At 38.2% G+C, this 14,664-nt stretch overlaps 2 protein-coding genes across 2 annotated transcripts; both read right to left on the reverse strand.

The window, feature by feature from the left end:
- Positions 1 to 1,687: 1,687 nt before the first annotated feature.
- LOC120289245 (probable L-type lectin-domain containing receptor kinase S.7) lies at positions 1,688 to 2,811 on the reverse strand. The gene has a single exon (XM_039304023.1). It carries the CDS (start codon positions 2,732 to 2,734, stop codon positions 1,901 to 1,903), a length of 834 nt encoding a protein of 277 aa, XP_039159957.1. The 5' UTR covers positions 2,735 to 2,811; the 3' UTR covers positions 1,688 to 1,900.
- Positions 2,812 to 7,217: 4,406 nt separating this feature from the next.
- Positions 7,218 to 13,913, reverse strand: LOC104437041 (probable L-type lectin-domain containing receptor kinase II.1). Its single transcript, XM_018870761.2, has 3 exons — positions 13,868 to 13,913; positions 8,713 to 9,159; positions 7,218 to 8,613 (listed from the first exon to the last, which is right to left on the reverse strand). Exons 2-3 carry the CDS (start codon positions 8,738 to 8,740, stop codon positions 7,868 to 7,870), a joined length of 774 nt encoding a protein of 257 aa, XP_018726306.2. The 5' UTR covers positions 8,741 to 9,159; positions 13,868 to 13,913; the 3' UTR covers positions 7,218 to 7,867.
- Between the last annotated feature and the right edge of the window lie 751 nt (positions 13,914 to 14,664).

Here is a 14,664-nt window from a genome sequence, read left to right on the forward strand (position 1 = left end):
ATCTGGATATTGATAGTAATGCTTGATATAGCTTGAGGAATCTTTTACTGCTAAGTGGTTGTACTCATCCCTTTGGGGACTAATATTTCAGATTAAGAGATGCCTCTGTTACCGATCACACGTGGTACTTTCTATGGCTTACCGTCTGACGTTGAGGTTGAGTGCTTGAAGTACCCCCTATGTTGGTGTTCGTGGACTGGTGTTCATCCGTGTTCGAGTTTTAGTTATGTATGACGTGGGTCTACCTGATTCCTGTCCGTGCATGTTCGTCGCAACGGGATCATGATGAGGATGCTGCCGCTACCACCAGCCGATGCACCGGGCTGGGTGTGATTGTGTGTGTGGCTGGTAGCGGGTGACACTTTTTGGATAGCCAACACTAGAGGATGGATCGATGTACATGACTGATGTGGGGTCGAGTACTTTTGGGTTATAGCCGAGCTTAGTAAAGCCTTGGCCTTTTGATGTACCGACTCGTGATATTTATCATAGTCGGTATATTTATCATAGTTATGTAAATAAAAGTGTTTCGGCTCTAACGTGTGTGTGTGTGTGTGCGCGCGCGCGCGCATTGCATTGTATTATTAGTTTGAGTATGGGTTAGGGAGATGTCGAATATACTTCCGTTATAAGAACTGCGCTGGGACCGATAAAAAAAAATTATAAACCCCCAGGATATATGGACCCACTATAATCTCAATCGTATCAGAGTGACATGTTATTAGGACAAGTGAAAGGTAAGCAAACTATGACGACCCTAACAGATCGGGGGCCGTTTTTGGGTGCCACATTTTCTTTCATTAGATTAATTTGAGCGTTGAAATTCATAAATATACTGATCGACATATGTAAATCGTTCCTGATTTAAGTGAGTCTTCTTCTTCGTATGCTTCATGTAACTCTTGCAATGAGACGTTATGACTTGAACCACTCTGATTTCACATAAGAATGTAACATTCACAGAGGAATGTAAATACAACACTGCTAGCTTTAAAGAGTATCCATTATGCATCACATCGTAGCATAATATAGAATAATACTCATTCCTATATGACTTAGATGTGAATCGCGTGGAATTTCCCGTTATGATCTTTACTTCCCAAGACCATTAACGCAACCCTAACATCCCCTTTTCATGATCGAGTTCTGTCTCCTATAGTGAACTGTGCCATGAGTGAGTGAAATACTTCTCTTTCATTTTACACATTATTTTTACTTTCATTAGATTAATTTGAGCCTTAAAATTCATAAATACGCAAATCAACATATGTAAATCATTCTTGATTTAAGTGGGCCTTCTTCTTCATATGCTCCATGTAACTCCTGCAATGAGGCGGCAAGCATGACTTGGACCACTCTAGCTTGATTTCACATAAGAACGTAATATTTACAGAGGAATGTATATACAATGCAAACTTCAAATAACATCCATTTTGCACTACATCATAGCATAATGCTGAGTAAAACTCATTTCTGTTTGACTTGGATATGAATCACGTGAAATTTTATGATACGTTCTTTAATTCTCAAGACCATTAACGCAACCCAGGCATCCCCTGTTCATGATCGAGTTATATATCTAGTGGTAAACTAAGTCGTGAGTCTTGAAATTCATAAATATACAAATCGACATATGTAAATTGTTCCTAATTTAAGTGGGTCTTTTTCTTCATATGCTCCATGTAACTCCTACAATGAGGTGGCATGACTTGAACCACTCCAACTCAATTTCACATAAGAACGTAACATTCATAGAGGTATGTAAATACAGTACAACTAGCTTCAAAGAGTATCCATTTTGCACTACATCATAACATAATACAAAGTAAAACTCATTCTTGTATGACTCGGATATGAATTGCGTGAAATTTTTTGATACGATCTTTAATTCTCAAGACCATTAACGCAATCCAAGCATCCCTTGTTCATGATTGAGTTTTATCTCTGGGGTTGAACTGAGCTGTGAGTGAGTGAAGGTGGAATTGGTCTTGTAGGTGGAGGAGTAGCCGACGGTGGTCAAGCCTGAGAATGAGACTGGCACAAAGGCCATGTTGGGGCGGGACTTAGGCAACTCCATCAGCGACTCGTCCGAGTTCAGGAAAATCTGGACCACCTTTCGCATCCTCGGCCTGCACGCAAAGTAGGGGTGCAAGCAAGCAAGGGCCACTATTAGTGCCCTCTCCACTTGCTCCTCATCAAATTGGCCTTCCATTTGCTCATCCACACACTCCAAGATCGAGCCTTCACCATAGAGACTCCACACATAATCCACCAAGGTGTCCTCTTTTGTGATCCCCTTTGACCTCTTCCCGCACACCACCTCTAGGACCACCATCCCAAAGCTGTACACATCCGACTCTGGCATGGCCTTCCCTGAGTATGCCACCTCTGGGGCTAGGTACCCGGGGGTGCCCGCGAGCATGGTTGTCGCTGAGGCATCGCTCTGGATGAGCCTCGCAAGCCCAAAGTCACCCAAGTAGGCATTGTAGTTGACATCTAGCATGACATTGTTGGGCTTGATGTCTCGGTGGACCACAGGGTTCCCACACTCTTCATGGAGGTAGAGTAGTGCCGAGGCCACGCCAATTAGGATCTCATAACGGGTCTCCCAACTGAGGGACTGCTTGCCAATAAAGCGGTCAAGGCTACCATTGGCCATGTATTGGTAGACTAGCAAAAGCTGTTCCCCCTCATGGCACCAACCTTGGAGTTGCACTATGTTCTTGTGCCTCATCCTCCCAATCGTGCATATCTCTGCCAAATACTGTTTCTCACCTGTTGAATTTGAGGTTGAAAAATTGCCTAAGGTTAATTAACAAATACTTGAGAACTTTTTCACAAAGGATCTTTGCAGTTTTGGCAATTGTTAGATATATTTAGGTATTTTCTAGAGATATTTAAGATATTTCATTCGGTTATTTTGATTATGCATATTCAATTCAATTTCCCTAAATTGTCATGTATTCAAGCTAATGAATAAGCTCCATATACTCTTTTCTAGATACATTGAAATTAAACAAAATTTCTCTTACTTACCAAAAACAAAAACAAAAAACAAAAAACAAAAAACAAAAAACAAAACAAAACAAAACAAAATTTCTCTCTCCCACTTTATTCACATGATATTAGACGTTGCGAAAATTCTTATTAAAAAAAAAAAAAGTTGCCAACTTAGATCTTGCGTCGCCATCCAACCTAAGTCAAATTTGGCATCATCAAATGTCACCTACTCCGTCTCTTCAGCTTTTCGCCACTCAAGTATAGGTTCTTGGGCTTAACTCTCGCTTCATTGTGGTCAATTTGGTGTTTCTCTCTAATTGCTATTTTTTCAAAGTCTTCCAAGGCCACCTATATCATGCCTTTTGTCCAATGGTCAAGCTATATTGGATCACATTTGAATTTTATGGTAGTTTTAGTTTGCACCAATTGAGATGTTTCGTTATGCAGTGCTATGGGTGAGTGAGCAATGAGTTGTTGCGTAGTTTGGTGAAGTTAATTGGTGTGGTCTCTGGAGGTGGAGATGTTTGGAATCTCAAGGGTAAATTCAAGGAAATTGGATTGCAAGAACTGATTTTGCAATGATCTACTCTGTGAGATTTATACAAAATTTGGGAGGGTTATCTAATTTGGCCTTTGTTGCTCTTGTTCTCTATGATTGGTCAGTTGGAATGACCATCGGTGCATGAACTTTCTACCTAAAGAACCTTGGAAGGCTACAAGTACTCTGTTACTATGTCTACATTATTGGTTCAATTGGTTGTTAGTGTTGTGACATCATTGTTAATGGTCCATTGATGATATTTTTCAATTGTATTGAATTATTGAACTATTGAAGTTGAGTTGCTTGAAGGAAAATATTGTGGTAGTTTTCTTATTTTTATTAAAGAATGGATGATTTTGAGAAGAGTAACACTTGCGATGATTGAGGTGATTTCCTCTACTTCTAATCGAATTACCAATAAAAAGCTTAAGGATAGTGCCAACTTTCAACAATAGAAGAAAATTGTGAAGCTAACTTTTAATAGGTGAAAATCAACCTATACACTTGACTAAACCTAAACCTAGTATTGATGCAACTTGGAATGTAGTTGGTTCACATATTCTTGGTCAGATGTTGAACTCCATAAAGAGTGATATAGTTGATCTCATAACTGACATTGACATAACTAAAGAATTGTGGGAGTATTTGGCTATATTGTACTCTGGCCAAAATAACCTTTCACGGATTTATGAGCTATCACAAAAGTTTTACCGATCTAATAGGAATGGGTGTTCCATTACACAATATTTTGCTGAGGCATAGGAATAGGAAGAGACCAAGGGCTAGAACAACTTTATGGATAGTCCCACAATTCCACTAATAGCTTAAGGGCCGTTTAGACATATCATTAATGTGGCAAACCCGATCGCATTTGAAAATCTTGTTACTAGTTACATGGGAAACTAGGATAGCAACAACATTTTGCAAATGCTACATCTAGTACTAACTCTTCTTTTTGCCACAGTTTTCTGAAGGCAACGTAGCGGTTATGTTTGATGAGGAATTTATTCAATATAGTTAGTTTCAAATCTCATAGCCTAATTCTTTCACAACTATTTAGGTACAAACAGGTAATGCTACTACATGCCTTTCAGCGATATCTTGTCCTTTGTCAGGTCTTTCAAGTTTTTTTTTTCTGTCTCTTACTCCATTACCTTAGCTAATGGTTCATCTACACATGTTAATAGGGTTGATGCAGTTCATCCAACTTCTTCATTGTCATTATTCTCGATGATTTATCTCCCACAATTTCCATTTAACCTTATGTTTGTTGGTATATTAACCAAAAACTTTTAGTGTTTGGTGACATTCTACTTTGATTCTTATATTTGCCAAGATTTGGCTACAAAGATGAGGATCGGTAGAGGATGTGAGGTAGGGGGCTCTACGTGCTTGAAAATGATTTATCTATTCCATGCTCTAGTGTTGCTTCCTTGCATCAAATCCATTGTCGTCTTGGCCATCCTTAGTTTCACAATCTTCAAAATTTAGATTCTAGTTTTCAATCTCTTTCTAGTTTAGAGTGTGAGTCATGTCAACATGGCAAATTGCATCCTATTAGTTACTTGCCTTAAGTCATTAAGCAAGTGATACCTCCTTTTTTGTTAGTTCATTCAGATATTTTGTTGGTTTTACATACTTTATTACTTTTATCAATGACTATTTCAGAGTCACTTACCTTGGCTATATCTAATGGAAAGTCATTCAAAATTGTTTTCTATATTTTGTGCTTTTAATTCTAAAATTCATACTCACTTTGGTGTGCATGTTAAAATTTTGCGTTCTAATAATGCTAAAAGCACTTTTCTGCACCTTTTCTGATTTTATGACTCAACATGGTTTGATCCATGAATCTTCTTGTTTCGATACACCACAATAAAATGATGTAGCTAAAAAGAAGAATAGGCACTATATATATAGAAAAGGAGAGAGGGATGATGGGCTTTATGTCTCTGTTTGATTTTACAAGGTGGTATTCCATTTTCTTGTTTGTTACTCAATCAATCATTATTTTTTTTACCACACTGTATCTTTTATTGTGTCTATTCTATTCATGGTCATTAACTTGGAATATCAAAATTTGATCATAGGGCCATCAAGTATACATTTCTATGTTATTCTCGTACTTAAAAGGGATACCATTGTTATTCTCCATCATTGCAAAATTACTTTATAACTACCAATGTTTCTTTCTTTGAATCTATTGTATATCATGATGTTCCAGTTACTGTTTCTAAGGTGGATGAAATTTTACATGTGATCACTATTTGATCAATTGATCCACCTATTTTCCTACTATTTGGACAAGAATTAACTTCTCTCAAAGTCTATACTCGACATCCTTGAGTAGATACTACTCCCCCCTTCCTACTACCACTACTAGGTCATTTTCAGCTCCAAATCCATCATTAGCCTACCCATATTGTTCATCCCAAAGGTACCGTGCTTGTACTCAACATTCCATTATAGACTTTTGTTCATACTCTTCTATGTCTCCTCTCTTTCGATCCTTTTTATCTATTGTTGAACAATATTCTATCCTCAAGTTTGTAGCCAAGGCATTACATAACTTTGGCTAGAGAATAGTTATGAAAGAAGAATTAAAGGCCTTACAGGTTAATCAAGCTTGAGACTGGGTACCTCTTCTTTCAGGCAAAAGTGTTATTGGTTGTCAATGGGTGTATGCTATCAAAGTCATTCTCGATAGTCCTCTTGCTTGCTTAAAAGAAAGACTTATTGCAAAAGGGTACGCTCAGGTGTATGAGGTTGACTCTTTATATCTCATGTTGTCAAGTTCACATTTGTTGGTATTTTGATCTCTCTAGTAGCCACATACAACGGCCATTTGCAGCTTGATGTCAAGAATGCTTTCTTGCATATGAAAATGTGTATATTGAGCAACCTCTTGGGGTTGTTGCTTAAGGTAAGTCTAGATGACTAGTTTGTGAGTTAAAAACTTGTATAGTTTGAAGCAATCCCCATAGGTTTGGTTTGGAAGATTTTCTAAAGTTGTCCTCTCTTTTGGAATGTCTAGATGTGGAAATGATCACTCCTTTTTTATAAAAAGCTAAGGGGAGGCAAGTTGTTTTTAATCATGTATGTTGATAATATTATTGTCACGAGAGATGACTTGGTCATTATAGTTGAACTAAAGCTCTATTTTTAGCAATAATTTCAGACTAAGGATTTGGACAAGTTGAAGTATTTCCTAGAAATTGAGGTGACACGGTCACAAAAAGGTATCGTTCTATTACAACGAAAGTTCGATTACAACAAGTTTCTCCAGAAGAGACAGGCATGTTGTGATCAAAGCATCTTGATTCACCAATGGAACAAGGAGATAATCCAACTATTGAGGGAGGAGAGATTCATGATAATCTTGAAAGATATTAAAAACCGGTAGGCAAGCTAAACTATCTCACAGTTGCTCAACCAAACATTGCATTTCCAATTAGTGTGGTAAGTTAATTTATGTCTTCTTGTTGTACATTTCATTGGGATGCAATTATTTGGATTTTGAGGTACTTGAAAAAGGTTCCAAGGAAATAAATTGTTTACCTAAATTATGGCAATAGTAGAGTATAAGGATTCTCTAAAACTGATTGAACAAGGTCTCCAAATAAGAGAAGATCGATTACTAGCTATTGTACCTTGGTTAGAGGAAATCTAGTACCATGGACGAGTAAGCAATAGAGTGTTGTTGTTTGCTCAAGTATTGAGTCAAAATATAGTCATGACATAAGTAACATGTAACCTAGTGTGGATTTAGCAGCTATTGACTAAATTAGGCTTTAAAACTTCAGTTCATATGCCTCTGTGTTGTGACAATAAGGCTGCAGTACATATATCTAAAATCTTGTATTTCATAAGAGAACACAACACATAAGGGTCGACTGTCATTTTATACAAGAGAAGCTATAGAGTGGAGTGATCCTTCCAAATCACATTACGATTGGTGAACAACTTGCAAACATATTTACTAAACCTCCGAATCATGGGAGGATAGAATATATTTATAACAAGCTGGATCTGATTAATATCTATGCTCTAGTTTGAGGGGGGAGTATTAAAGATATTTAGGTATTTTCTGGAGATATTTAAAGTATTTTCTTTAATTATTATAATTATACATATCCGATCTGATTTCCCCAGGTTGTCGTCTATTCAAGCCTATAATTAAGCTCCACGGACACTTTTTCTAGATACATTATAAATATATGGAATTTCTCTCTTCTACTTTATTCACGTCAATTATAAAATTGCTCCAACACTATGTTTCTGTGATGTTTAGATCTTATCTACAAGACCATGTTCAAAAAAAGAGTGCTAAAGGACATGACACAAGTAAAGAAATAAACCTTGTTTTGAGGTTGCAAAGATCTTTTTCACAGCTATTTCGACCGGAGGATCTGAGATGACCCCTTTGTAAACGCTTCCAAAACCACCGGTGCCAAGCAGGTTCTCCTTGCTGAAGTTGCGAGTGGCCTTTGCTAGCTCCTTGCAGGTGAACATCCTTGGAACGTTCGCGGCCTCCCTCGATTGGCTCTCTATGTCAGTGTCCTTCTTGTCTCTCTTCCCCGGTGCTCTATTAACAAGGTAGACACATATCATGATGAACAATACTGTCATCACACTTGGCACGACCAAAATCAGTATGGTTTGGATCCTGTTGTCTCTCCTAAGCCGATCCTCCGCCGAAGATAAAGGAAAAGAGCTAAATGCCCAGTTAAAGACCTTGTGGCTGCTTCCAGGAAGAACACCAGTGCCTCCTGAAAAGCCCACGTACACGTGACTAGGGACAATTTCTGACATTTTGATTGAATGATTGAGAACGCTTATTAGCGAATTCCCAGAATATGCCACTGAGATTTGGAGTTCATGATTATAGCCATCATAGTCAATTCTGACTTTGATGTCCTTTCCACTTTTTAGGTTCACTCCTATGTTGTTTAGGCTCTTCGCATCGACTGGGTCCATAGTGTTCGTTGTGTCTATGCCTACGTGGTTCCCATCAATATCAAACTCGTTCATGAAAGGGTCCAGCTCCACGGCCAGTTGATGGACAACGCCGCCTATATATTCAGTTGAAGAGAAATCATATTTTTATCAACATTCTACAACGAAGTACCACAAATTTCATATTCATCTAACAAAAGATTGGATGGAAGTACCTTGAGTGGACCGATCAAGAATCCCCATGTATGAGCCATAACTGTTCGGCGGAGAGGGTCTATTGTCCTGTGCAAAAGAAAAGCCATCCCGTCATCAGAGACTCTAGAATTTGGCGATGGCGTAATCTTGATGGTGAACGTGGTGGAGATCATGGCAGGCCAAGCAACCACTGGTCGGGAATAAAGAACCCGCCCTATCTGGTTTGTCGGCATTGGTGCAAGGCTTGAATTACCCATGTCCGGCGTAATGTTCAAATACCCATCTTGCGAGGTTGCCGAGCCCATGCAAATGAGCTCTTTACCGGTGCAAGAGTCAGGGTTGAAAGAAGGGAAAAAGAAACCTGTAGACTCTAGACTTGAAGAGGAAGTTGAAGAATAAGTTTGCTGAGAACCAAGGAAGAGTGAGACTAGGATCAGAAGCAAGAACATGTTTGGACACAAGATACCCTGCAACATCAGATGAAGCATTGTTAGTGCCTAATCTTTTTATGTTGGATTGTGACACGAGTCAAGAGATAAAGATGTAATTTAAGTTACAAGTGTTGTGGATTGATGGGAATGGGAAAGAACTGAATTCTTGTTCTTGGCTGCATTCGGATCTAGGGTTCTTTCTTCCCCAAGAATTGATTGTCAATGATAAGAAGAGATGCTATCTCTTGACTCGTTAAGAAATGGAGATATAGGGATGGAGACCTATACAATGACATGCTAAAGAGGCAATTCGATTTAATTGGATGCAACAGGAGCAGAAGCCAAAAAGAACACATTGCGGTTTTTTCTTTTCCTAGTCAAAGCATAATGCGTCCATGCACGTTGGAAAATGACATGTTTCACTGCATTTTCAATTGACCACATCCGTAATGACTACAAAGCTTAGAGAATACACTTTGTATCCTTTTCTTTTTTATTGAAATACAAGTTTGTACCATAAGTTTTATGTTGGATACCTAACTATATACCTCATATCAGTTGACAGACTAAACTTGCTTATAGAACCTTTTTTCATCCTTCAGTACAAATTCCCATCTCCCCAACTCCTGTCCACCCCCAACAACCTCCGACCGTTGTCTGTCTCCACGGCCTCCACCGCCCTAAGACGTGAGTCATGATTTGGTTCTTTGGATAATTTGTTTAATAAGAAGTGGAACGGTATTCTAAAAAAGGGATAAATATACTTGAATTTCTAAAATTTATTACAAAATATAATTTAATTTTAAAACTTTCAAAAGTATAATTAAGTTTGAAGATTTATAAATTAGAGTAATCTATTCTTGTTGTTAAATTTATCCAACTTGACTAATAAAAAAAAAAGACATGACTTGTTTATTATTTTCTCTATGCTACGTGACGTCAACGTCACTAAACATAAAACATAAGACTAAAACCAAATCGTTTTTGTCCAAGTCTAACTTTTTTACCCAAATTTTAAATAAAAAGGTTACATTTTTTTAAAAAGGACACAAATAAGAGAGAAAAATAAAAGAATGATGCCCTGCAACCCTCTCAACCCCAAGATCAGGCGGTTGTTAGCTAAAGACCTAAGCGATCCTGCATCGCCCCACCGTCACCGTTTCTTTTGATTTAAAAAAAAAAAAAAAATATTAAACCTTTTATTTTTTTATTTTTTTTTGGAAACCTTTTATTTTTAATCTAATTTAAACTCAAATTTTGGCTTAAAAAGAAAGATTCAGATCAAAACAATGTCATTTTATCTTAATGTTTCATGTTTTAGTGACGTTACACAGGAGAGAGAAAATAGTAATAAACATTTTATGTTAGCCAAGTAGGATGGAGCTTTTGACTAAAAAAAAAAAAAAAAAAAAATAGGATGGAATTATGGAAGGACTCGATTGCATCAATTAGACAAGTTTTAAGACTTGATTACATTTTTTCGAAATTTTTAAGAATTTAATTGCACTTTTGTAACAAGTTTTAAGATTTCTAAAATTGAAAAAAAGTTGTAATAAAGTGAAAAAGTGAATAAATAAGGAGGGTATTTGGTATGGGTCCTTTGTAATATGATATCATAGTACATCTCAATTTTCATTTTGTGCATTTCTACTATTTATCTTTTTTCTATATAAGTTAGGTAGACCAACAATTATTTTCAATGGTTTATTGTACCCATGTTTTTTTAGACTTTAAACATTCTTTCAATTTTGCTTATGTGACTATTAATATATGAGTGGAAGTACCACATCAGCCTTATTACTCAAATTGTATATAGTGTACTGCTGGCTAGAGATACTAAAACTTACTAGTAAGAATGATTTATCAAGTAATATCCAATCACCTAATAAGATTCTTTCTAATAATTCTACAAACTAAGTCTAAAATACTAACACAAACCCCCCCAAAAAAAAAAGAGGTTCATAATCTAGCACTATCTAATGCGACCCTCCCAACAAGCATGTCAAGGAGATGGTAGGTTTGGAGGTATTGTCGAATTTGGGACCAACAGTCTTCAATCAATGTGGATTTCCCAAATTATTACCTCGCTCGACATTAGGAAACTACGACTGAAATTGATCTATCTATGAAGCCCAATCTAAATAGGAGTCAACACTAGCCTATGAGATTGACTACAAGTCAAGTAAGGCATTGAAGGATACTTCATTTCTCGTGCAATTAGAGATTTAAGAAAAAAGCTTGATTAAACTAATTAACCAACTAGTGCTCTTTCAGTATCCTAACTTGATTGGTTTGTTACCTAAATGATTCAAGCAATCTTTGACCATTTTTAATTAATCTATGCCACTAAATGCTATCCATGCATGAGTGCACAAAAAAAAAAAAGTAGACAATCATAATCGATGCAATTAAAGTGTGTAGGAAAGTAGACTCAAGGAAGCAACAAGTACAAAATATACATGATATTCTTATTAAACCCCAGGATAGCAGCCCCATGAGTTCAAATTGGGTTGAATTTGTTACTTAAAAGATTGATCAATCTAAGTCTAAGCTATATGAAAAGTAACTACTCAAACTCAAAAAATTAAAAGTTATGCCATACAACTGAAACTAAGCTAAATATATCACTAAGATTTAACAACCTAATCAAGGCTTCTATTCCTAGCCATTTTCTGATTATTATTTTTTTTCGAATTTGTTTCCCTTTTCTTTTTAAAATTATTACTCGCTTGTGGGATTAGGCATGGGCTTCACATGGACACGGGCCGCCGCAGGCGAAAGGGCTTACTAGTCAAGCCTCTCTCCATTAGAAATTCAAAAGCCCAGTTTCCTCTAGAAATAAACCAAGCCCCTATTTACTAGAAACAGATTAGGCTCAAATGAACTAGACCCAGTTGAACCGACCAGAACGTAAGCCCATTTTCACTACAGGGTAGCATCAAGCCCACACTAAGGCTGGATCCATCAAGCCAATTCTCAAGCCCGAAAATCACCGACCCAATCATAACTAGAACAACCAAGCGCAAATAATATCAAACCAATGGGCCTAAACTCCCAAATTTGTCAAAAAATCTCACTTAAGCCCACCTAGACTAAACCCATTTTCCTCTTCCTTGTGCTCCCATCGTCTTCCACGCTCACTTCCTATTCCCCGAACTCCAACCCCCGTTCTTTTACAATAGGGTGATGCTAGCATGATGATGTCACCATCTGACGATTCTTTTCCTGTCGAAATTGCCGAGCAAAATACAAATTTTTCTCCCTCTCATGAAAAATGTATGGCTGAGGGTTCGTCATCTGTTCTCCATGCTAACAGTACAGTTAATCAACCAAGTCCCTTCACAATAAACCTCCTCTGAGCATTTGTGAGTACAAAAAGAAGGGACCCTGTACAGTAAACGACAAAAGAAGGGAATTGATTTGCTAACAGTACCATTAGCTTGGAAAATGGACGGTAAACTCTCAATCATACATTTTCGATAAGAGGGAGAAAGCTATGTATTTTTATTTTTTTGGCAATTTCTACGTGCTTGTGTTGGGGAAGGAAAATTTTTACGGCTATCCTCCGATCCTTAGACGGTCGTCATGCTAGGATCACCCCCAAAAAAGGAAACAGGGTTTTGTCCATGATTTACACCTCCGAACCTTTAAACGGGCATCGCCTTCACTCACCCCGAAACCACCACCGGATTCACCGGTCACCCGCACCTGGGACCACCAGCCATCAATACCCCCCTCGATCATCAACCCCATTCACACATTCACAGCATGGTTAGGACGATGCAGATAAAGGGACACCATCAGCAAAACCAATTTAGATGCACAAGATGGTCAAACACTCAGGCCACGGATACAACATCATCAACTCACCGACAATCGCCATTGGTGACCTCAGGAGCTTAATCCGAGAGAAACGGATGATGGAAAAAAAAAAACACGCACAATCATTGGAAAGATTTTGAAAATCAATTAAGGTGATTTAATCTGGGGCAATATGCTCTTGAGTTAGACAAAAAAGGAAATTAACTTGTATGAATCAGGTCTGTTTGGTAACATCCTATTTTTCAATTTTCTGTTCTTTTTTTTTTGGAAACACAAATAAATTTGATAATATCAATTAATTTTTTTATTTTTCAAAATAAAAAAATTAGTTGAAAAATAGATTTAAAATAAAAATAAAAAGTTATGAATACTTTTTTTTTGATCCAGGAAACCCGTACGCCTCAAGCAGCTGGAGTAAACCCTAATGCCCATGGAAAGACCCACCACCCGTGGGAACGGATAAGACACAAAGCGTCTCCGCGGCAAATTGAACCCTCACCTTCGAGAAGGGGTCAGTGGGTCCTCCACAATGGGAAGACTTGCTAGCAAAGCCACCGCGGTCGGTGGTAAAAAAAAATTATTAATATTTACTTTTTATTTTCAAAGAAAAATAAAATAAAATAATATTTCTTTCACCAAAAAAAAATAAAATAATATTTCTAATTATTCTCGTAATAGGTTTTATCACCAAACGCACCACTATAGACATTTCATTGGATAGGTTATGAACGTGGATTCAAGGGAAAAAAGTGCTTGACCGTTTCAGGACTTTGAACTCACATCCAGACTCGAAAGAAATCGCTCAGAAATGTTCGAAAAATCAACACAACCAACCTATTCAGATCCAACACGAGCATGAACGGAAAAACCAAGCTTCGGCGTTTCACTCTTAGCAGGGGAAACGCAGGGGGTTCAACAATACCTTGTCAAGGAGGAGTTGTCGGTTGCGGTTGCTGGTCAAACTCACACGTCTGAGAAGTGTTGCCGACGAGGGTGCACGCCAGCGATGAAGCTTCAAACACGCACGAGTTGCTTCGGATGTTGACAGCAGAAAAACAGGGGCAAAACAGGGTTTACCGCGCTTGCTGGGCCAACGATAACGACACAGCGTTCCGGTGACGGCGAGGATCGGCAACGAAAAGGAAAGAAATGGCTCAGAGAGAATCCTCGAGGCAGCGACTTTTGGACACCCAAAGAGGCCGCAAGTCTCCTGAGTCCATGCCCTCTGTTCTTGCTCTCTTTTAAAAAGGAGACTCGTCAGTGGCCGGTAATGGCGGACAAGGGCTTACTGCTAGCTAATGAAGACCGACCGAGATAAGGCTAGGGAGAATTGGCCTAGGGGAAAACCGTGCTGTCCTTCTTCTAAGATATTTTTGGAATAAAATAAGACCTATTTTCCTGTGACTGTCCTTTTCTTCTTTCGAACGTGCAAGCTCTTTAATTCCAAAGACAGCTCTGTTTTCCCACTGACCCCACGGTGAACGCAAGAAGACATTCGTGAGTCATGTGGTATGGGAATCGTGGCACTGACCCCACGGAAAGAGACGCCTTTGTCCTCGCTAGGGTTTTGTATCCTTGCGCCAGACACCCAAGTGATAATTGTGAACAGTGAGAACAATGACTAATTGGAACGTGAGTCATGTGGTATGGGAATTGTGGCACTGACCCCACGGAAAGAGACGCCTTTGTCCTCGCTAGGGTTTTGTATCCTTGCGCCAC

Source organism: Eucalyptus grandis, chromosome 10 (genome assembly GCF_016545825.1).
Source record: "Eucalyptus grandis isolate ANBG69807.140 chromosome 10, ASM1654582v1, whole genome shotgun sequence".
Classification (NCBI taxonomy): domain Eukaryota; kingdom Viridiplantae; phylum Streptophyta; class Magnoliopsida; order Myrtales; family Myrtaceae; genus Eucalyptus; species Eucalyptus grandis.